The sequence below is a fragment of the Wyeomyia smithii genome, chromosome 1, assembly GCF_029784165.1.
Source record: "Wyeomyia smithii strain HCP4-BCI-WySm-NY-G18 chromosome 1, ASM2978416v1, whole genome shotgun sequence".
Taxonomy (NCBI): Eukaryota; Metazoa; Arthropoda; class Insecta; order Diptera; family Culicidae; genus Wyeomyia; species Wyeomyia smithii.
The window spans coordinates 30669475-30685394 of record NC_073694.1 but is presented as its reverse complement, the minus strand read 5'-3'; the positions used below and the strand labels follow the sequence as shown (position 1 = coordinate 30685394).

Here is a 15920-nt window from a genome sequence, read left to right as displayed (position 1 = left end):
TGTTTACACTCCGAGCGAAGTGAACATTGGCTGCAACTGACAGAATATAAACGCACGCAAGTTTTCGCTTGCTGCTGCATTTTTCACTAGCGTTTGCATGCGTGAAAAAGTAAACCCAAGTGAAAAAGATAAGATCCACAACCTTCGATTTCGCTGGATCGAATTCGTCTACAGTGCCAAGCGAAGTGAAATTTTTGCAAGTTGCATTTTTCACGAGTGTGAAAGAATGAACATTTTGTATGAGATTTTCGCTTCGCTTGGAACTGTAAATAGGGCTTTAATGGGTTTTCGACGTCAGTCTGAAATCATCATATATTTTATCAAACGAAAAATATATCTGGCACCATTTGTGTTGCAAATTCTTCAAGAAAACCCAGAACTGAAGTAATCAGAGAGGTTCGCATGTTACAAACACATATTTCAGCGATCGCGATTATGGCGCGTAGAAAGCTGAATTGATGCAACTTCATTTATAGTGGCGTCATCTGAATCATTGAAATAAACAAATCTTAGCTACGGCGATGAAAAACAAGAATTAACAATTCACCATTACAATGCTTTTTCGATTTTATCACGGTAAAAAAATATCACTTTTAATGATATGATATATGATTTTCGCGAACTTTCTCAATTGATTTTTTCTGCCATTCTAGCATAGTTAAGAGGGACTAATGCAAAACAGTGGGAAACAAAATTCTTTTTTTGCCGGACAGTCATGGCCAGCAAAACGATTGTGTGTATGCCAAAAGTCTTTCTGATTTTGCAAAAGATAAATTTGCGTTTTTCGAAAATGTTCTGTGATTGGAGATATTTCAGTTATTGGACAAATATTAATAAATTACCGAAATCATCGCTTTGACAAAAAACTACTGTTTATTGCTTACAATCTCCTGGCCCTTAATCTAACAGTCAAACATTGTGAATCAAATTTGTGATTCTCAGAGTCATCAAGCAGTTCTAGAATCGCTTTGATAAGTGAGTTTACTGTAAGAACAGGACCCTCAACTTCGAAACTATACATCCAGCAAATTTCTCCTATCAAATTGCTCCAGCATAGGCTTCGCTATCGCCTGGAACCTTTTACCACTGTACTGTATCCGGCGAAATTTTTCCGCTTGATCTTCGTCGTAGAATGCCTCGAAACTGGCTTCAACCGAATCTGTCTTCTCCATCATCACGACTGGAAGAACCGAAACGACCGAAACCAAAGCGAAAAATTCCATTCTCCGAATTTCGTGGTACACGTCAGCCAGGGACGGAATTTGCGCATAACCTACAGATTTTAATGTTTCACTTAGTGCTTGATGATAGATAGCGATTAGCTCGTCGGATCTATCGCGAGTCTCCAAATTAGGACAATTGGCGATGGCATAGTTGAGATCCACTCCAGGGCTTGAATAGAAGCAAAGCTGATAATCAACGAAAGCTACATCTTCAATTTTTCCTATCTGTTCATTGTACTTGAAGAGCATATTATTGCACCATAAGTCTGCATGATTCAGCACCTTAAATCCATCGTTAAATTTTTGCGTTAAACATGCTTCTAATTTTGATATGTAAGTGGGTAGTAGTTTCTTAAGTTTTGCTGTTATTTTTGGATCAAAACCCTTCCAATTGCTTTCAGCCACTTCAATGAGAGTTGCCAAACCTTTTTCAAAAAGTACATTAATGCAGTCGGTTTGTTTCTCTTCGGATGGATTAAATAAGCTAAAGTAGAAGTACTTGTTCATCAGATCCATGTTACGCTCGCTAAACGGCATCGACGCGGCGTGAAATTTTCCAATTTTTCTCATAATCAACGCGCAATGGTCGAAGTCCAAACCGGCGTGACGATCGGCCATGGTGTAGTTCAGCGATTTGAGATCGTGGAATATCAGCATCCGCTCCGGAATACGCGTGGCATAGTAGCACCTGTGTAGGAAAATCTTTCTGTTTTGTTTCACGCTGACTAAATAATTACCACTTAGTAGGACACTCACTTGGCGGCGAAAAATTCATTGTTCGCGATTTTCGACAGCTGTGGTATAACATTCAAAAACATTTCCACCTCTTTTTCGTAGACGATCATCTCCTCGATGACTGATCCCCGATTGCCGGTATTAGGTAAGCATTTTACCACCAAGGATATTTGCTGCGTCGTTGAATCCGTTGGTGAGGTGCTGCAAAACGACGAACATTTATTAATGAAAGCACGATTTCCTCGAACCGATTTACATTACCGGAATTTAACATGAATGCGAAATACATCACTCAAATAGTTATCCCCACTTGATGTTGCTGGTGAAATGTCCAAACTCTCTACCTTCAAGTCCTTACTGGGGAACTCGTTGCTTAGCGATTTTCTCACAAGTTCATCGTCCAGATAACTTGGGACGTTGATGTGATTTGAAACTGACATGATCTTCTGAGAGGTAAAAAACGATCTGTCCTATTGTGTAGCCGGTTGTTAACTGGCTTCCTGTGAAACTCGTTTGGTGTCTCATACAAGATACCGTGCGAATTGTTTCAAGTCGGGCGTCTTTCCGTTATCAGCAGAAGCTTCCTCACAATGGATATACGATGACTATGAAATACGTATCCACTGATTGACGGGTGTAGAGTAATTTGGAACGGCTGTCCTAATAAAATGCACTGTCATTGCGCGTGGCGAGAATAGTTTTTTATTATAACTGACATTTTTATTGCTGGAGTAGACCGCTGGGCAGTGAGATATTTGGTATTTTACTGTAAGCCTGAAGCTCTCCAATGAAGAAGATAAACGACTATTCAAGTATTTTGGATTCCTCCAAGTAATGAACAATTTTTGTCCAGCAGTATGACTGTTGGTCAAACGTTTTACGTTTGTGTCAAAACTCTAGGAGTTTGCTCTCTACTCTGCTCAAACTTCGAACTTCAAACTCCGTTTTTTGTTTTCACTTAGTATAAATATTAAAAAACTTTATTATTTCATTGTTACCTAACTTGTGCTTGTGTCGCAAGGTGAAGTTTGTGCTAACAGGGCGCAAATCACCATCTTCTTATCTTTAGCAAATCTCAAGCACGCAACTGCTGCTGTGGGATGATAACCTGGTTAACTATACGGATGCTAGACATAATGGACGATAAGAACACAGACACACGCAATGGGATTCGCGCGTGCTTTCTTAAAAGCGTTTGAGATGGCTAGTACAGATGAGGACCAGGATTATACTGGAGAACAGTTAAGCTCAAATGCGACTTGGATTGAATCCCCGGAACTTGATTGCTCGATATGCAGTAAATCGAAGGTAGTATGGACTACAGAATCACACATGTCTCCGGGAATAGGTGGAATACAGCCAATTACGCGCTAGACTCTAGAGCGATTGCCGAGATTTGTAAGGCGAGTCGAATACTACAAACTGGAGACCAACTAGAGTTATTTTTATACCAAAGGCCGGAAGACGGAATAAGACAGTCCCGAAAACCTTCAGACCAATAAGCCTAACACCTATTTTTGTTTATATTATGGACAGGGATCGGGTGCTACTCATTTTTCGCGTGCAAAGCACACGCCGTTGGGAGACTGCACATAAATTTCTAAAGAGACGAGTAAGAGCAGTTCGGATTGCACTGTACATTCGTTTCCAAAGAGACAAGTAAGTGCAGGTAGCATGTCACAACCAGCGTTGCCAGGTCATTTTTTAAAAAATCTGGAAAAGGCAAAATAAAAATCTGGAAAAAATCTGGCAGTCATTTCGTGGGGTGAAAGGTTAATTTTTCGGATAAAAGTCTTGGTGTACGCAAAATTTGAGGTGACAAAATTGCAAAATTTCGCGCCAAAATTGAAGTGATGACCTTTTTGCGGAACAGAGAAAATAAAATCTGGATAAAATCTGGATCATCCATGAAAAATCTGGATAATTTGACATCAAAGCTGTTTACCTGGATACATGTCCAAAACTCTGGATAATCCAGCCAAATCTGGATACCTGGCAACGCTGGTCACAACACACTTTATCCGTCTCTTTCCGGAGTGTCTCTTACTCAAGGATCGGGTGCAACTCATTTTTTTACGAGTAGAATGCATGATGTTGGGAGACTGCACATCAATTTCCAAAGAGACGAGTAAAAGCAGTTCGGATCCCTTTCGTGTCGTTCAGGAGACCTCACAGAATTTACCCCAGTATAGTGCAGAAAGACGTACCGTGACTGCGGGTAATTCTGCGCAGCAAATTTTCCCGCGCACTCAGCTTATAAAACTGTTTGCTACAGTAAATTTTACTAAAACATACCTAATCTCTGTACTATTATAGCAGACTATGCTATGCACATGGTAAAGCACACAAATCAACTGTGTTTTAGTAAAATTTTTCTGTTGAAAAATAGTTTTTTAAGATAAGTGCGCGGGAAACATGCTGCGCAGAATTACCCGCAGTCACGGTAGTTTCTACCTCAGAAAATTTTTTGGGCTTTATGTGCCTCTATGTTGAGAGAGTTTTTTATCACAGCCAGTGATGCCACATATTCAGATTAATCTGTAGTTATACAGATTTTATTTTTCGACATTTTCACGCATAACGATTATCTGTGTTGTATGAGGATGAGTATCACACCTTTTCAATAAGTGAAAAATGAACCGTACAACGCATATTATTGTTTTGAAAGGTATGCTTCTATGTTGAACAACAGATTGAAGAAAATTGATCTTACAACACTAAATGAAGGCACAGCTTAATGCTTTTATAGTTAAATAGCACCTAAACATAAAGAGGCGTCAAAGAACATCTTTTACAGTAGAATTTTAAATTTAATTTAGTTTAGTTTATTACATATTTAAGAGAGGAAATTGTTCCTTTTCTAGGTGCTTCTTATGCTCTATAATTCGACGTTTTGAAGATATCATTGATTACGGACTTTCTCGACTTTCCAACGAAACCAACAAAATTAAGCTAGCTTTACATTTCTTGTGCAGTAGTTAAATGTATTTAAAAATGTGAGTGGCAACCCTGATTATGCCTGTGCTGTGTGAAAATTTTGCTCGTTTGCGGCTTCCTGCTGACTCGTAGGGGGAATAGGGGCATAATGGGCTTCTAATTCGGTTGCTGATTTAAGCATGGAAAACGACAAAAAATTAAGGGCTGTCTTCAGTGCAAAACTTGAATTAACTATTCATAATTAAAGGTACACTATTCACAAATTGAAAAGTTTATCGTACAATGGTGAAAAACACAAATTAGATTCATGCTTATAAAACTAGCAATCAGTCGATGTGTGGGGCACAATGAGCTTCCCACTGGGGCATAATGAGCACTCTTATAAAACATATCTGTGTAGAAGTACAACTAATGGGCCAACGTTTGTCGCGAGATGCCATGATACTTGGCAGCTTGTTTCGTAACTGTCCCGTCGCGTCTTATGGTGGCCAATTCTGCCTGTAGTCCCTTTTTCTGACCGATTCGGCTTCAAAGATTTTCTAATATATGTTCGCACCATCACTGTAAACAAACACTAACTATGGAAACAGAACAAGTCTCACAAGTCTACTGAGATGAATTTCAGGTAAATTTATGTGACAACACACCTTGTCTTATTTCACCCCATCTATAGGTGACCATTTCGCTCCTATCGAATTAGTTAAAGTTAATATGAGATTTTAACACTAATTATAGCTTAAAATCAAAACGTCAATGATGGTGAAATTTGGGGTACGATCCATACGTCATATTGATGTGTCTACATACTTGATTGAGCCACGACCGTATAAGCTTATTTTGTAGTGCGCAATAATAATAATTTTTCCAACATCCGGGAACCAAGTTGATTTTTTCAGTATATTTCCATGTTTTAAACAGACAAATCACTTTGTTCTACATCAAGATATACTGTAGTAACTGCGGAACAGTTCCACATACCACATTGTATTAAAAAATGGGTAGTTTCGCATATAAGAGGGGTTCCCATTTCACTCCGTGTGCTTATTATGCCCCTCATCCCTCTACACAGATTTTAAAGCAACATTCGTAGCAAGTTTCGAACGCTTTAATTGCACAAAATTGCACAGAGACATCTCTGGAAAGAGACGGATAAAGAGTGCTGTGACATGCGAACTGCACTTACTTGTCTCTTTGGAAACGAAATGTACAGTGCAATCCGAACTGCTCTTACTCGTCTCTTTAGAAATTTATGTGCAGTCTCCCAACGGCGTGTGCTTTGCACGCAAAAAAATGAGTAGCACCCGATCTCTGACTCTCAAGTATAAAATCTCTCTCTCCTTCGTCTCTTACTCCTTCCAAATATTGGAGACGTGCACAAAAATCTGCGAGACGCACGAAGATTTTTTGCACAGCTCTGAGTAGTTAGACGATCCCTGATTATGGATAAACTAATTAATCGTCATATGAGAACCGTTTATATGAGTGCCAATCCATTGAGTTAATTTTAATTTGCATTAACAAATCAAGCACGGACGCGTTACACATATTAGTGAGCTTTCAGCTTTTCAGCTTTTCTTGATATTGAAGGAGCATTTGATATTAAATATCACTATCAACTATGGAAACGCACGGCATAGATAGTGATACAATAAAGTGTATTCAAGCCATGCTGGTAAATCGATAAATAACTGCTCAACTCGGCACATCTTCAATAAGAAAAACCCTTAAAGGATGCTCTCAAGGCGGGATTTATCACTTTAGTTGTTGTCACTTGTTGTAGACGACCCTGTTAAAGGCTAAATTAAAGAGTCTTTGAACTAGTGACCATTGATGGGAAAGCACGACGGCGTTTTTGTAACAAAATGTAAATTGCACTAAACGTAAACTGCGGCTGGAAGGCACCGAAATAAAGTTATCCAATATTTGTGAACCATATACTTGACCAAAACTAAACTATAAACGCTTTATAAGTTTGGTGGACCAAAACGATTGAAACACCTACCAATCGATTTCTAAAACTTTTTTGTCTAAATATAAGACACAGTTTGACTACCAAATTTAGATATAAGCGGACCCATTAATGCTCTACATACTTGATATTATTTTGCTTTGTGAAATATATCAAAACCATGCAAAAACTGTTCTTGTAGAATCACTGCACTACATATAGGATTTTAGGCGGACAAAAATCGGAAAAGTGATGCCTCTATATTTTTTATCGAAAGAAGGCACTTCAACTAAGAAAGGTTCCAAATTTCAGGACTGTGGCAGGTACTATACCTGAGATATCGGAATATGAAGATGATAAATAGTAAAAAAATGCACTTTTTTCTAGAAAAAGTAAAACCCTAAAAATATTTTCTTGAACATGATAACAGAACATTTATTAAGTGTATTACATTTTTGTAAACGTTTTTGATTGCGTTTTCAGAAAAACGCGTGGTTTTGTGGTTTTATGGGTGGAAAAAAGAAGATCAAACATAACAAAATGAAGAAAATGAGAAATCATTATTTTCAACTTTTTTGGTCGTTATCTGTTTACCCCCAGGAGCTCCCGGGCTGGGTCCTTGTTTTTTTTTTCAAGTTTCAGGTGTCTACTAACAGTTTCTAAACAGTTGAGCTGCGACCAAGCGTTTGAAACCGTTTTGAAAATTTTTGATCCCTCTACGAAATACACAAATTCAAACATATTGTCACCCTGTTTTAAGACTGGACACCCTAAAAAGCAAATACAAAAATACGGGTCGATTTTTTTCGACTGGTGACCAATCTCTGCAATTTTGGTTTTGATTTTTAGACTGGGACACGGTCATATCTAGTCTAGTCTTGTCTAATCTACACATCAAAGCCAGTATTTGAAAGGATCCTGGAAAATGGTATCCACAATTTTTTTTAAATAATGATTTCCATACATTTTTCTTGTCAACGGCCAGGCCTACTGTGTAGCGCAATATAATACAATATAATCTAAGAACGGGGACAATCTGTACCAACCGATCCGTATGTAAAAAGTAATATATTTCGTTGGGAGGGACACAGCTAAGAGAGTACTTTTTTTAAATAAAACCAATAGAAATGCTTTGAGTGGTATGATCACTTAATCAGAGTCACTTAATGCAAGAGTATCCAAGAGACTTCAAAGTTGAACAACTCCGTGTAGATTTACATTAGGGCATATGCGCAAAAGAATTGTTTCATCAAATGTGGCCCCTTATCAGCCTCTAAAAGATTTCCAATAAGTACAAATATATTACATTAAAATTCATGATTATGGTCAAAATCTAGTAAAATTTTGGAACGATCTTACCAATCCCAGCTTTTTATCTTCTGATCCAGACAATATCAAAGAGTTTTGCTCCAAGTGTATCAAAATGTTTAGTAAACACTTGCTTACTCTGAAACACACAACACTTTTCTTTAAGTCATAAGAATCTGGATCACGGCTTTAAATTATATGCAAACTCTGGAAAATCTACTTGGTTAGAAAAGCACTAATCTTCCGAAAAAAATTATAACATAAATATTCCCATATCGAAAAAAAATGAGAAATGTTTGACGAAAAACTTTTTATCATGTCCGCTGCAGTTCATTTTTTCTTAAGTGCGACTTTAACACAAACAAAAAACAAAGCACATCGGAAAACTTCTAACAAAAATGCTACTTATCTGCTACGGGACAATCCGCTGGCTCCTTTCTGCACTTCCCGGGTAGCAGTAGAACCTGAACAAAATAGCTTGACCAAACACACTAATACTTCTGGCAAGAAACCAAACGGTATCGACGACGCATCCGATTCCTATTAATGTTACCGCCTGAATCATGCTATAGCAAAGTACGGCAAGTTTACTGCAATTTTGCCTACGCAAGGCCACTTTCACTTCTCCCAACTCGGACTCTTCTCTCTTCAATCGCCAGACTCCCAACGTTGCATGCTCCCATGCTCCGCTACATGGTGACACTGTGAACTCCTTTTTCTTTTATCCTTCATTTTACACGAAAACGTTCAGAAACCACACAACCACTTTATTTCAGAGTCTATGGTATATAGAGTCGCGCGAAGAGAAAATCTATCGTTTCGGCAACACAGTTTTTGTGCCGTTTGTTGCCAGTTCTGTTATTCACCATGCATAAGCGAATATCCTTTTTTGAAATTCTTCACAAGGTACACAGTTTTGAAAGATTTTACCGGTGATGTTTTGTTAAATTTAAGTGAACCAGTGTACAGGTTTAATGTTGGATTAAAATCTGTAAGTAAAACTTCGGAAAAACACATATTCTTTATTACGCTCAATTACAACACTTTTCATCCACTCCTAACATTATCACCTTGTTTATTTACATTGCTCGATTGGTACCCTCGTTTGACACTGATTTGGTTCCTCTGGTTTCATCTTTGAGGGACTCTTAAACATAGACTCTGCTTTATTTGACCCTCAATTCGTCCGGTTCTTAGCACTTTAGTACGATAAACTAGAAAATGTTCCACTCGCGGTCGCAGTTTGCTGCGATCTATTAGACTGGGACACGGTTATATGGGCAAAAAGCGATGATGTTATTTTTTCGCTCCCATGCTCCCATTTTCGTGTTCCTTATGAGTCTTATAACAACTGTGCATGGTGGATGTCCAGTTGGCTTCTAAAAATATATCAATACATGACATTTGCAGGAAAAACTCTTTTAAAGACCGTAAGGCACTCCGACGCGTGTAGAAAAAGTTATTTCCCTCAAACTGATTGAATATCTGACAAACGGCTCACCATTGAATTTTTCTAGCAATTCTGTTACAAGAAGTGATATCGCGTAAAATTTATCTTGGAGGCTTCTCCGAAGATCCTATGAGCAAAAATCACACTTTCAAGCTTAATTCCACGCGAATTGTTTTCTCATCCTTGAGTAAGTTTGCAAAAGCAGCATGCTGTAGCTGTGTTCAATTTGAAAATCATGAAAATTCAATGGTGATCCTTTCACCAGACATTCAATCAGTTTGGGGTAAATAACTTTTTCTAGATGCATCGTAGCATCTTACGGTCTTCAGAAGAGTTTTTTCAGGGAAATTTCCTACAAATATTATGTATCAATATAGTTTTAGGAGGTAACTGGACATCTCCAGAGAATAAGTTTCGAAAAAGTGCATTTCCCATGTAAAATCGTATGGAAATTATACAGTTATTATAGGACCCATGACGAACACGAAAAGTGCTTGGGAGCTAACATTTATTTTTTGTCCCACCCTCATATACATATTTCACCATATTTACGAAATGCCTTGACCTATTTTCACCGAACTTGCCATCAAGTGCCTTATACATTAAAGATATTCAAAAGCGTATGACAAATGAGAGGGCAGCCCCTAAAAGTAGGGGAGGGGCTGGATTCCGATCAAGTTTATGTATGATTTCCGCTTTCCATACAAAAAAATCCTCGTCTCTATCAAAATTTGACCGCAATACAGTCACAAATGATCTTAACAACTTGTTCCGATCATAACACATAACAAGTAGGGAAAAAACCGAAAGGTTCATACTCGAGGAATTGTTTTTTGTGCATCAATACATTTAAAAAATGTACATAGAATTCCATTTTCCCATTTTCTGCGATAGTCAGCACTTAAAGTTCTGAATTCTCTATTTTGTCACTCTATACTAGTGTGAAATTGCATCCTGTCGCTCCAAAAGCATAACCATAGCAAACATAAAATAGCGTTTTCACAAGGTGACTCATTAACCAATACCTTGTCTTGTGTCTTTCAAAATTCGAAGTCGACCACGTGGTAACTCGGAGTCGGCCATTTGTGGCTTGAACGCAGTTCACTTTAAAGCCAGCAAGAGATTAACAACAGCAATATAAAAAAAATTCCAAAATTTAATCTAGAATAGTGTTTCAATACAAGAAAAGAGGTACCTAATGATTAGGCCAAAAAAATGCAAAAAACCGACTTTTAAATAAATTCAAAAATGTTAGAAACGACCATCATTGCAGTTCCAAGAAAGGTGGAAAATTATCACTATACGAAGTCAAAAAAATCCTCTGATCAGATAAAAAAAAGTTACTCAAACAAAAAAAACTAAAACAAATCAGATTTAAATTGACGAGAGAAAGTCAAAAATGGGAAAAAAATTAGCTGAAAATTGCTGAAATTCAGTCTGCCGAGAAATCATAAAAAGAAACCCTAAAAAATATTCGAAATTGAATTCTCAAAAATCCATAATTATTTTTGCAAATTCGCACTTCGCAGTTCCTTGTATGTTATCGGTTTTTGCACCGTGCGGCAATCAGAAAATAATTCTTCAACACTTACGGTTCCAAATAAAATTTGCTGCGAAGGCCGTACACACTTGTACGATTTATCACACAAATGCGAAATGCTAAAAATGTACACAATACCGTGATATTTTATTCCTTCGGCTGTTGTGTGCTAGAAGGTTGTTATCTAATTTGAAACTAGAGATAGTGCGAACAGAAAACTCAAGTTCTCGTTACAAACAAGACAATGACCTCAAAAAAGTACAGGCCAGAAAACCTGAACATTATACACAACGCACAAAAATCCTGACCAGATTTGGTGATCTGTCATCATCTGACAGCCGAATGGGTACTTCAGCAACAACGTGGCGAATTTAATTAAATTGATTGATTGATTGATTTTTATTATAGAGCCTTTAACCTGAGGGGTCATTAAGCTCTAATTTAATCAAAAACATTGTTTTAATAAGAACTAAGTACACCACATCAAAATTACACGTGGATAAAAACAGAGTAAGACGTAGACTATGAATTACAACTGTTGGTAGTAGTATTGCAATCCTTAATATCTGAGCAACTACCGGATAGAGAAAGATCACTCGCAGAGGGATATAAAAATAGCAGACAGCTAACAAAACTATTTCTACTGTACAAAACATACACAAATCATAAACCTCTCTAACTATAAACACACCAGCCCTAGCTAATGATCCACCGTGACAATGATTTACCGTTTTATCGTTATTATTTGTTTGCATTGCATGTCGAAGTTACCCACTGAGCCCCGATGATGGGCAGTTTTAAGGTGTGCAATTATGGTACATTTGTTGTAATGTGCAGTTCCCAGGCCTTTGTTGACTTCCCGGTACTCAACGCTGCAACGCTGTTCTATGTAAATGCTCACCAACCCGAGGGATGCAGCAGTTCGATCTTCCCATTCAGTATGACCACCAGCAAAGATTCCGGTGCCCTACTACCGGTCTATCTGAACGAAAGTTTGATTCTCAGATCACTGGAGAGCGGTCTTGAGTATCCCAGACGGGTGGCAGTGAAAGTCAATAAGTTTTTAATAAGAAGTGCTACCACGGCAGGTGATAACTATCTGAGTGATGTATTCCGGATGTGGGTAAGCTACAAACGGCTGCCCGGTGGGCGGGACGAGGAGATTTCCTTGATCGTTAAGTGTTTGCCTGATAAGGGACACCGAGGGTCAATTGTTGGCTTGCTGAATGCCTTCGATAAGGAGGTGAAAATGTTTCGCACTATTGTTCCCGAACTGTCCGCGTTGGTGGATAATGAACTGTTTGCAGCAAAGTATTGATTGAAATATGCTCTTAGACTGTCTTAGAATAATAATTTCTTCCACTGGTAGATTGTACTACGCCACAACCGATCCGATTCGAATGATAGTTTTCCAAGATCTGAATGCAATCGGGTTCACCATGGCAGATCGTACTGGCGGTGGATTGGATTATGATCATTGTGTGGTGATAATGCGAAAAATCGCAAAATTTCATGCTTCATCTCTGCTGCTTGCCGCCAGTGGGGCATCAAAGCGCCGAGAGCTGGAAGAACAGTTCGAGTATGGCTTCATGAACCCGCACGTGACCGATGATAGCAATACAGTGCTGGACATTTTTGCCAGTGGATTCGACACTCTGATTGGGTGTGCCGAAAAATGGTCAGAATTCGATCGGTGTATTTTGGATAAACTCAAAACGATGCGACCGCGTTACAGGGAACGCGTGGTTGCCTGTTTAAATCAAAAGTTTTCCGATGGGTTCAAAGTGATCAACCACGGGGATCTGTGGATTAACAATATTTTGTTCCGGTACGGTTTGAATGGCCGACCAGAGGAAGCTATTTTTGTGGACTACCAGTTGAGCGTTTACACGAGTCCCGGAATTGATCTGAATTACTCGCTGGTTAATTGTCCTACGTTTGAAGTGCGCGAGCACCAACGTGGCAACCTAATCAAAGAGTATCACTCCGCTCTGGCGCAAGCCTTGAAAGGGAGTAACGTGCCGATTCCATCCCTCGCTGACGTGCAGCTGGAGATCAAAAGGATGAGTTATTTCAGTACGAATATTTCCTCACAGGTTAAGGCCTTGTTCATGCTTGGTTTTTCGTAGGTCTCGTGGCCGCAATCTCAATTCTACCGATAGTGACAATGGAAAGTGTTGCCGATTTGGATATTAGTCTTGATGCCATGGTTGACGAGAGTAAAGCCAAAAGTCTGCGGCAGTTTCAGTATAACGGCGATCGCTACAGAAAAGCTATAACCAAATTGATGACCCGATTTGATCGCGATGGACTGCTCGACTAGTTGGGCATCGTTTAGCTTCTTTGGTGTTGGAAGTCATGATTCAGAACGGGGACTAGGTCACAAATTGAAATAAAACGAACTCGGACTTGGTGCTAAATCTATCGCTTCGTTAATTAAAACGTCCGAAACAACGTACACTTTGCTGCCAGTTTACAATCGCTTCGTCAGTTGTGGATGATTTGACAAAAAGTTGAACGGAACCGCTGCTGTATGGATGGCAGCAATTATTACAAGATTATTAAACGTTATGCAAGATAACTAACTCTTAATAGCGGATGACTTTTAGATGGGATGATATTAAGTATTATCTTGTTTTACAGATGTTTGCCTAGGAATGATAAAGCGTGGTAATTTGACGTAATAATGTGTCGTGCTTTTTTCCCTCAAAGTTCAGGTTTATAACGACTCCTAATTTGCAGTACTGCAAACTAAAATAAAAACTGGAAATTTTTGGTTTCATAGCGTGATCTCGTTTCTACTAATACTATATTAGACAGTCTTGATCAATTAGAACCCACTGCCTCTTTCACAAAATTTACTGTTTTTGGTTTGTTTTATCGATCACCTCGAGTTGAATCAAGGAAGCGTTTACTGACGGACACCACAGCTGTGCCGACGTGCCGTGCGGTTTTTGCCAAAGATAAGGGAAGTGTGTCACAAAGTCGGCAAACAACAGTTTTATATGGCGACGGAGGCACAGATTGGGTAATTGCAAGATGAGGAGGCGATAAATATTTATTGTATACTATAAACAAACAAGTTAGAGAGAGGGGTAACAAATGCTTGACTGTTGAAGTGGTTTTTTTAATTCATCAAGAAAAACTGCTGATTTCGGTTCAATACAAATTTTACACGTTCTTTTAGCAACTAGAATGAATTAGCCAGTTTTGGTTTTAGAGGAAACTCCTAAATTTTTGAAAATATTAGTTGAACTCCAGGTTTAAAAAAATTGTTAGGCGCTCCAGAAATTTTAAGTTAATATTTTGCTGCCAAATTTCCTCAACTTTAGGTCAAATTTAGTACAGATTAAATATAAGTCATGTTTGTGCTCCCTGCACAAAGATCATTTGATTACCCCAAAGGTCTACTTTTAGCGGCGATTGCATATTAACTAATGAAAAACAAAACCATCTTTTTGACGTAGGACTACGTCTATCTGGAAGTTAGGTACCTGATTTGAAAATCTAGTCAACCAGGGAAAATCAGGGAAAAGTGGTCAGGTTTGAGCGCTTATATTTCAGTCATTTATAATCAGGTTATCGAGGTTTTAGCATCAATCGATCAGAAATTCTTTGACGGTTGAATTTATGTAACAAAAACAACCTATCACTATCTCTCTTCTCAAGCACAGCCGACACTAACGAATACAACCGATCTGACTATGTAAACGATTTGTTGTTGTTGTTGTTGTTTAACTCGAGGTCACTTTCTGTTTCCGATGCCTTTATACTTTCCTTACCATTCCCTATTCTTCTAACTCCTCCCTCTTTCCAACTGACGAAACCTTGATATAAAAGGTACCACTCGAACATTTCATCCCATCATTTTCATTCTAGAACCATACCAGTGACATACGGACGCTAGGTGCTAGCCGTTGAAAGGAGGAAAGGCAAAATAGCCGGTCATCTCGTGCCGGTTTCACCCGTAATGCTGGCGGCTGTTAGTAGTGCATGGCTACTGCGAAAGTACTAAAATGGCTGAAATTCTGACCAGAATAACCAGAGAACAAGTGTCATCGGCTACTGGCACCTTTTGTTGCCTCAAAGTGTTGTAATTGAAGTGGCTAGTTGAATTTTCTCTTTCACAAAACGTTTCTGATAGCGGGAAAGCCTTGCAAAAGAGCATATTTTTCTTGGTGTTCATTCTTCTACAGCGGCCGGTGCAGTGAATTGTTCTGGTCTCAAATACCGAATAGGTTCGTATTTGCTGTTTACTGAGAAAGGAAGAATCTACCTAGTTCGCTAATTTAAATGTTTGTCTTTTCGATACAAGCTACGAACAAATGCTTTTCTAATTCGAATATCTGTGAAGTGGAGATGCCAACATGAAAAAGGTTTAATTCATATATTTCATTTATATTAATTATTGTTCAAAGCCCTCTAATGTCTCAGTAGATAAAATTGCACTGTTAGATAAAAAATATAGAAATATACCGTAGTCCTACGTCGTGCGGTCGTGTCTTTGATACAACCCTGTTACTATTTGAGATATGCAGACATGTCTCAGACACAATATCACTTTTTAGTTTTCCGGGATTTTGAAAATAAACAATTAAAGGTCTTATGTAGACCTACGCTACCGTTTGAGCACAGAACAGATATGCAACTTCGAACAAAACTCTGCTGCACGCTTTCGCATTCGTTTTTCGCTGTTCTATCCTACATTGATTTTACAGTGCATCGTTTGAACAGTTCGCTCCAATAGTTTGTTCAAACAAGAGGTGATCTTAAATCTAT

At 38.5% G+C, this 15920-nt stretch overlaps 2 protein-coding genes across 2 annotated transcripts; one reads left to right on the top strand and one right to left on the bottom strand.

The window, feature by feature from the left end:
• Positions 1 to 854: 854 nt before the first annotated feature.
• On the bottom strand, positions 855 to 3461 carry LOC129718244 (uncharacterized). Its single transcript, XM_055668819.1, has 3 exons — positions 2220 to 3461; positions 1980 to 2159; positions 855 to 1911 (listed from the first exon to the last, which is right to left on the bottom strand). The coding sequence occupies exons 1-3, from the start codon at positions 2396 to 2398 to the stop codon at positions 1014 to 1016; spliced, it is 1257 nt and encodes a 418-aa protein (XP_055524794.1). The 5' UTR covers positions 2399 to 3461; the 3' UTR covers positions 855 to 1013.
• An 8452-nt stretch (positions 3462 to 11913) lies between these two features.
• Positions 11914 to 13561, top strand: LOC129730439 (uncharacterized). The gene is made up of 3 exons (XM_055689769.1): positions 11914 to 12452; positions 12511 to 13217; positions 13271 to 13561. Exons 1-3 carry the CDS (start codon positions 11926 to 11928, stop codon positions 13462 to 13464), a joined length of 1428 nt encoding a protein of 475 aa, XP_055545744.1. The 5' UTR covers positions 11914 to 11925; the 3' UTR covers positions 13465 to 13561.
• Positions 13562 to 15920: the final 2359 nt, after the last annotated feature.

What these genes read in the sequence shown, in the direction of transcription:
- LOC129718244 (XM_055668819.1), bottom strand. Translation starts at nt 2,398, where the DNA reads ATGTCAGTTTCAAATCACATCAACGTCCCAAGTTATCTGGACGATGAA. An exon ending in CGCATTCATGTTAAATTCCG is followed by an intron (nt 2,160 to 2,219) that starts GTAATGTAAATC and finishes GTCGTTTTGCAG; the next exon opens with CACCTCACCAACGGATTCAA. An exon ending in AATGAATTTTTCGCCGCCAA is followed by an intron (nt 1,912 to 1,979) that starts GTGAGTGTCCTA and finishes TTTCCTACACAG; the next exon opens with GTGCTACTATGCCACGCGTA.
- LOC129730439 (XM_055689769.1), top strand. Translation starts at nt 11,926, where the DNA reads ATGATGGGCAGTTTTAAGGTGTGCAATTATGGTACATTTGTTGTAATG. An exon ending in AATGAACTGTTTGCAGCAAA is followed by an intron (nt 12,453 to 12,510) that starts GTATTGATTGAA and finishes TTCCACTGGTAG; the next exon opens with ATTGTACTACGCCACAACCG. An exon ending in CAAAAGGATGAGTTATTTCA is followed by an intron (nt 13,218 to 13,270) that starts GTACGAATATTT and finishes GGTTTTTCGTAG; the next exon opens with GTCTCGTGGCCGCAATCTCA.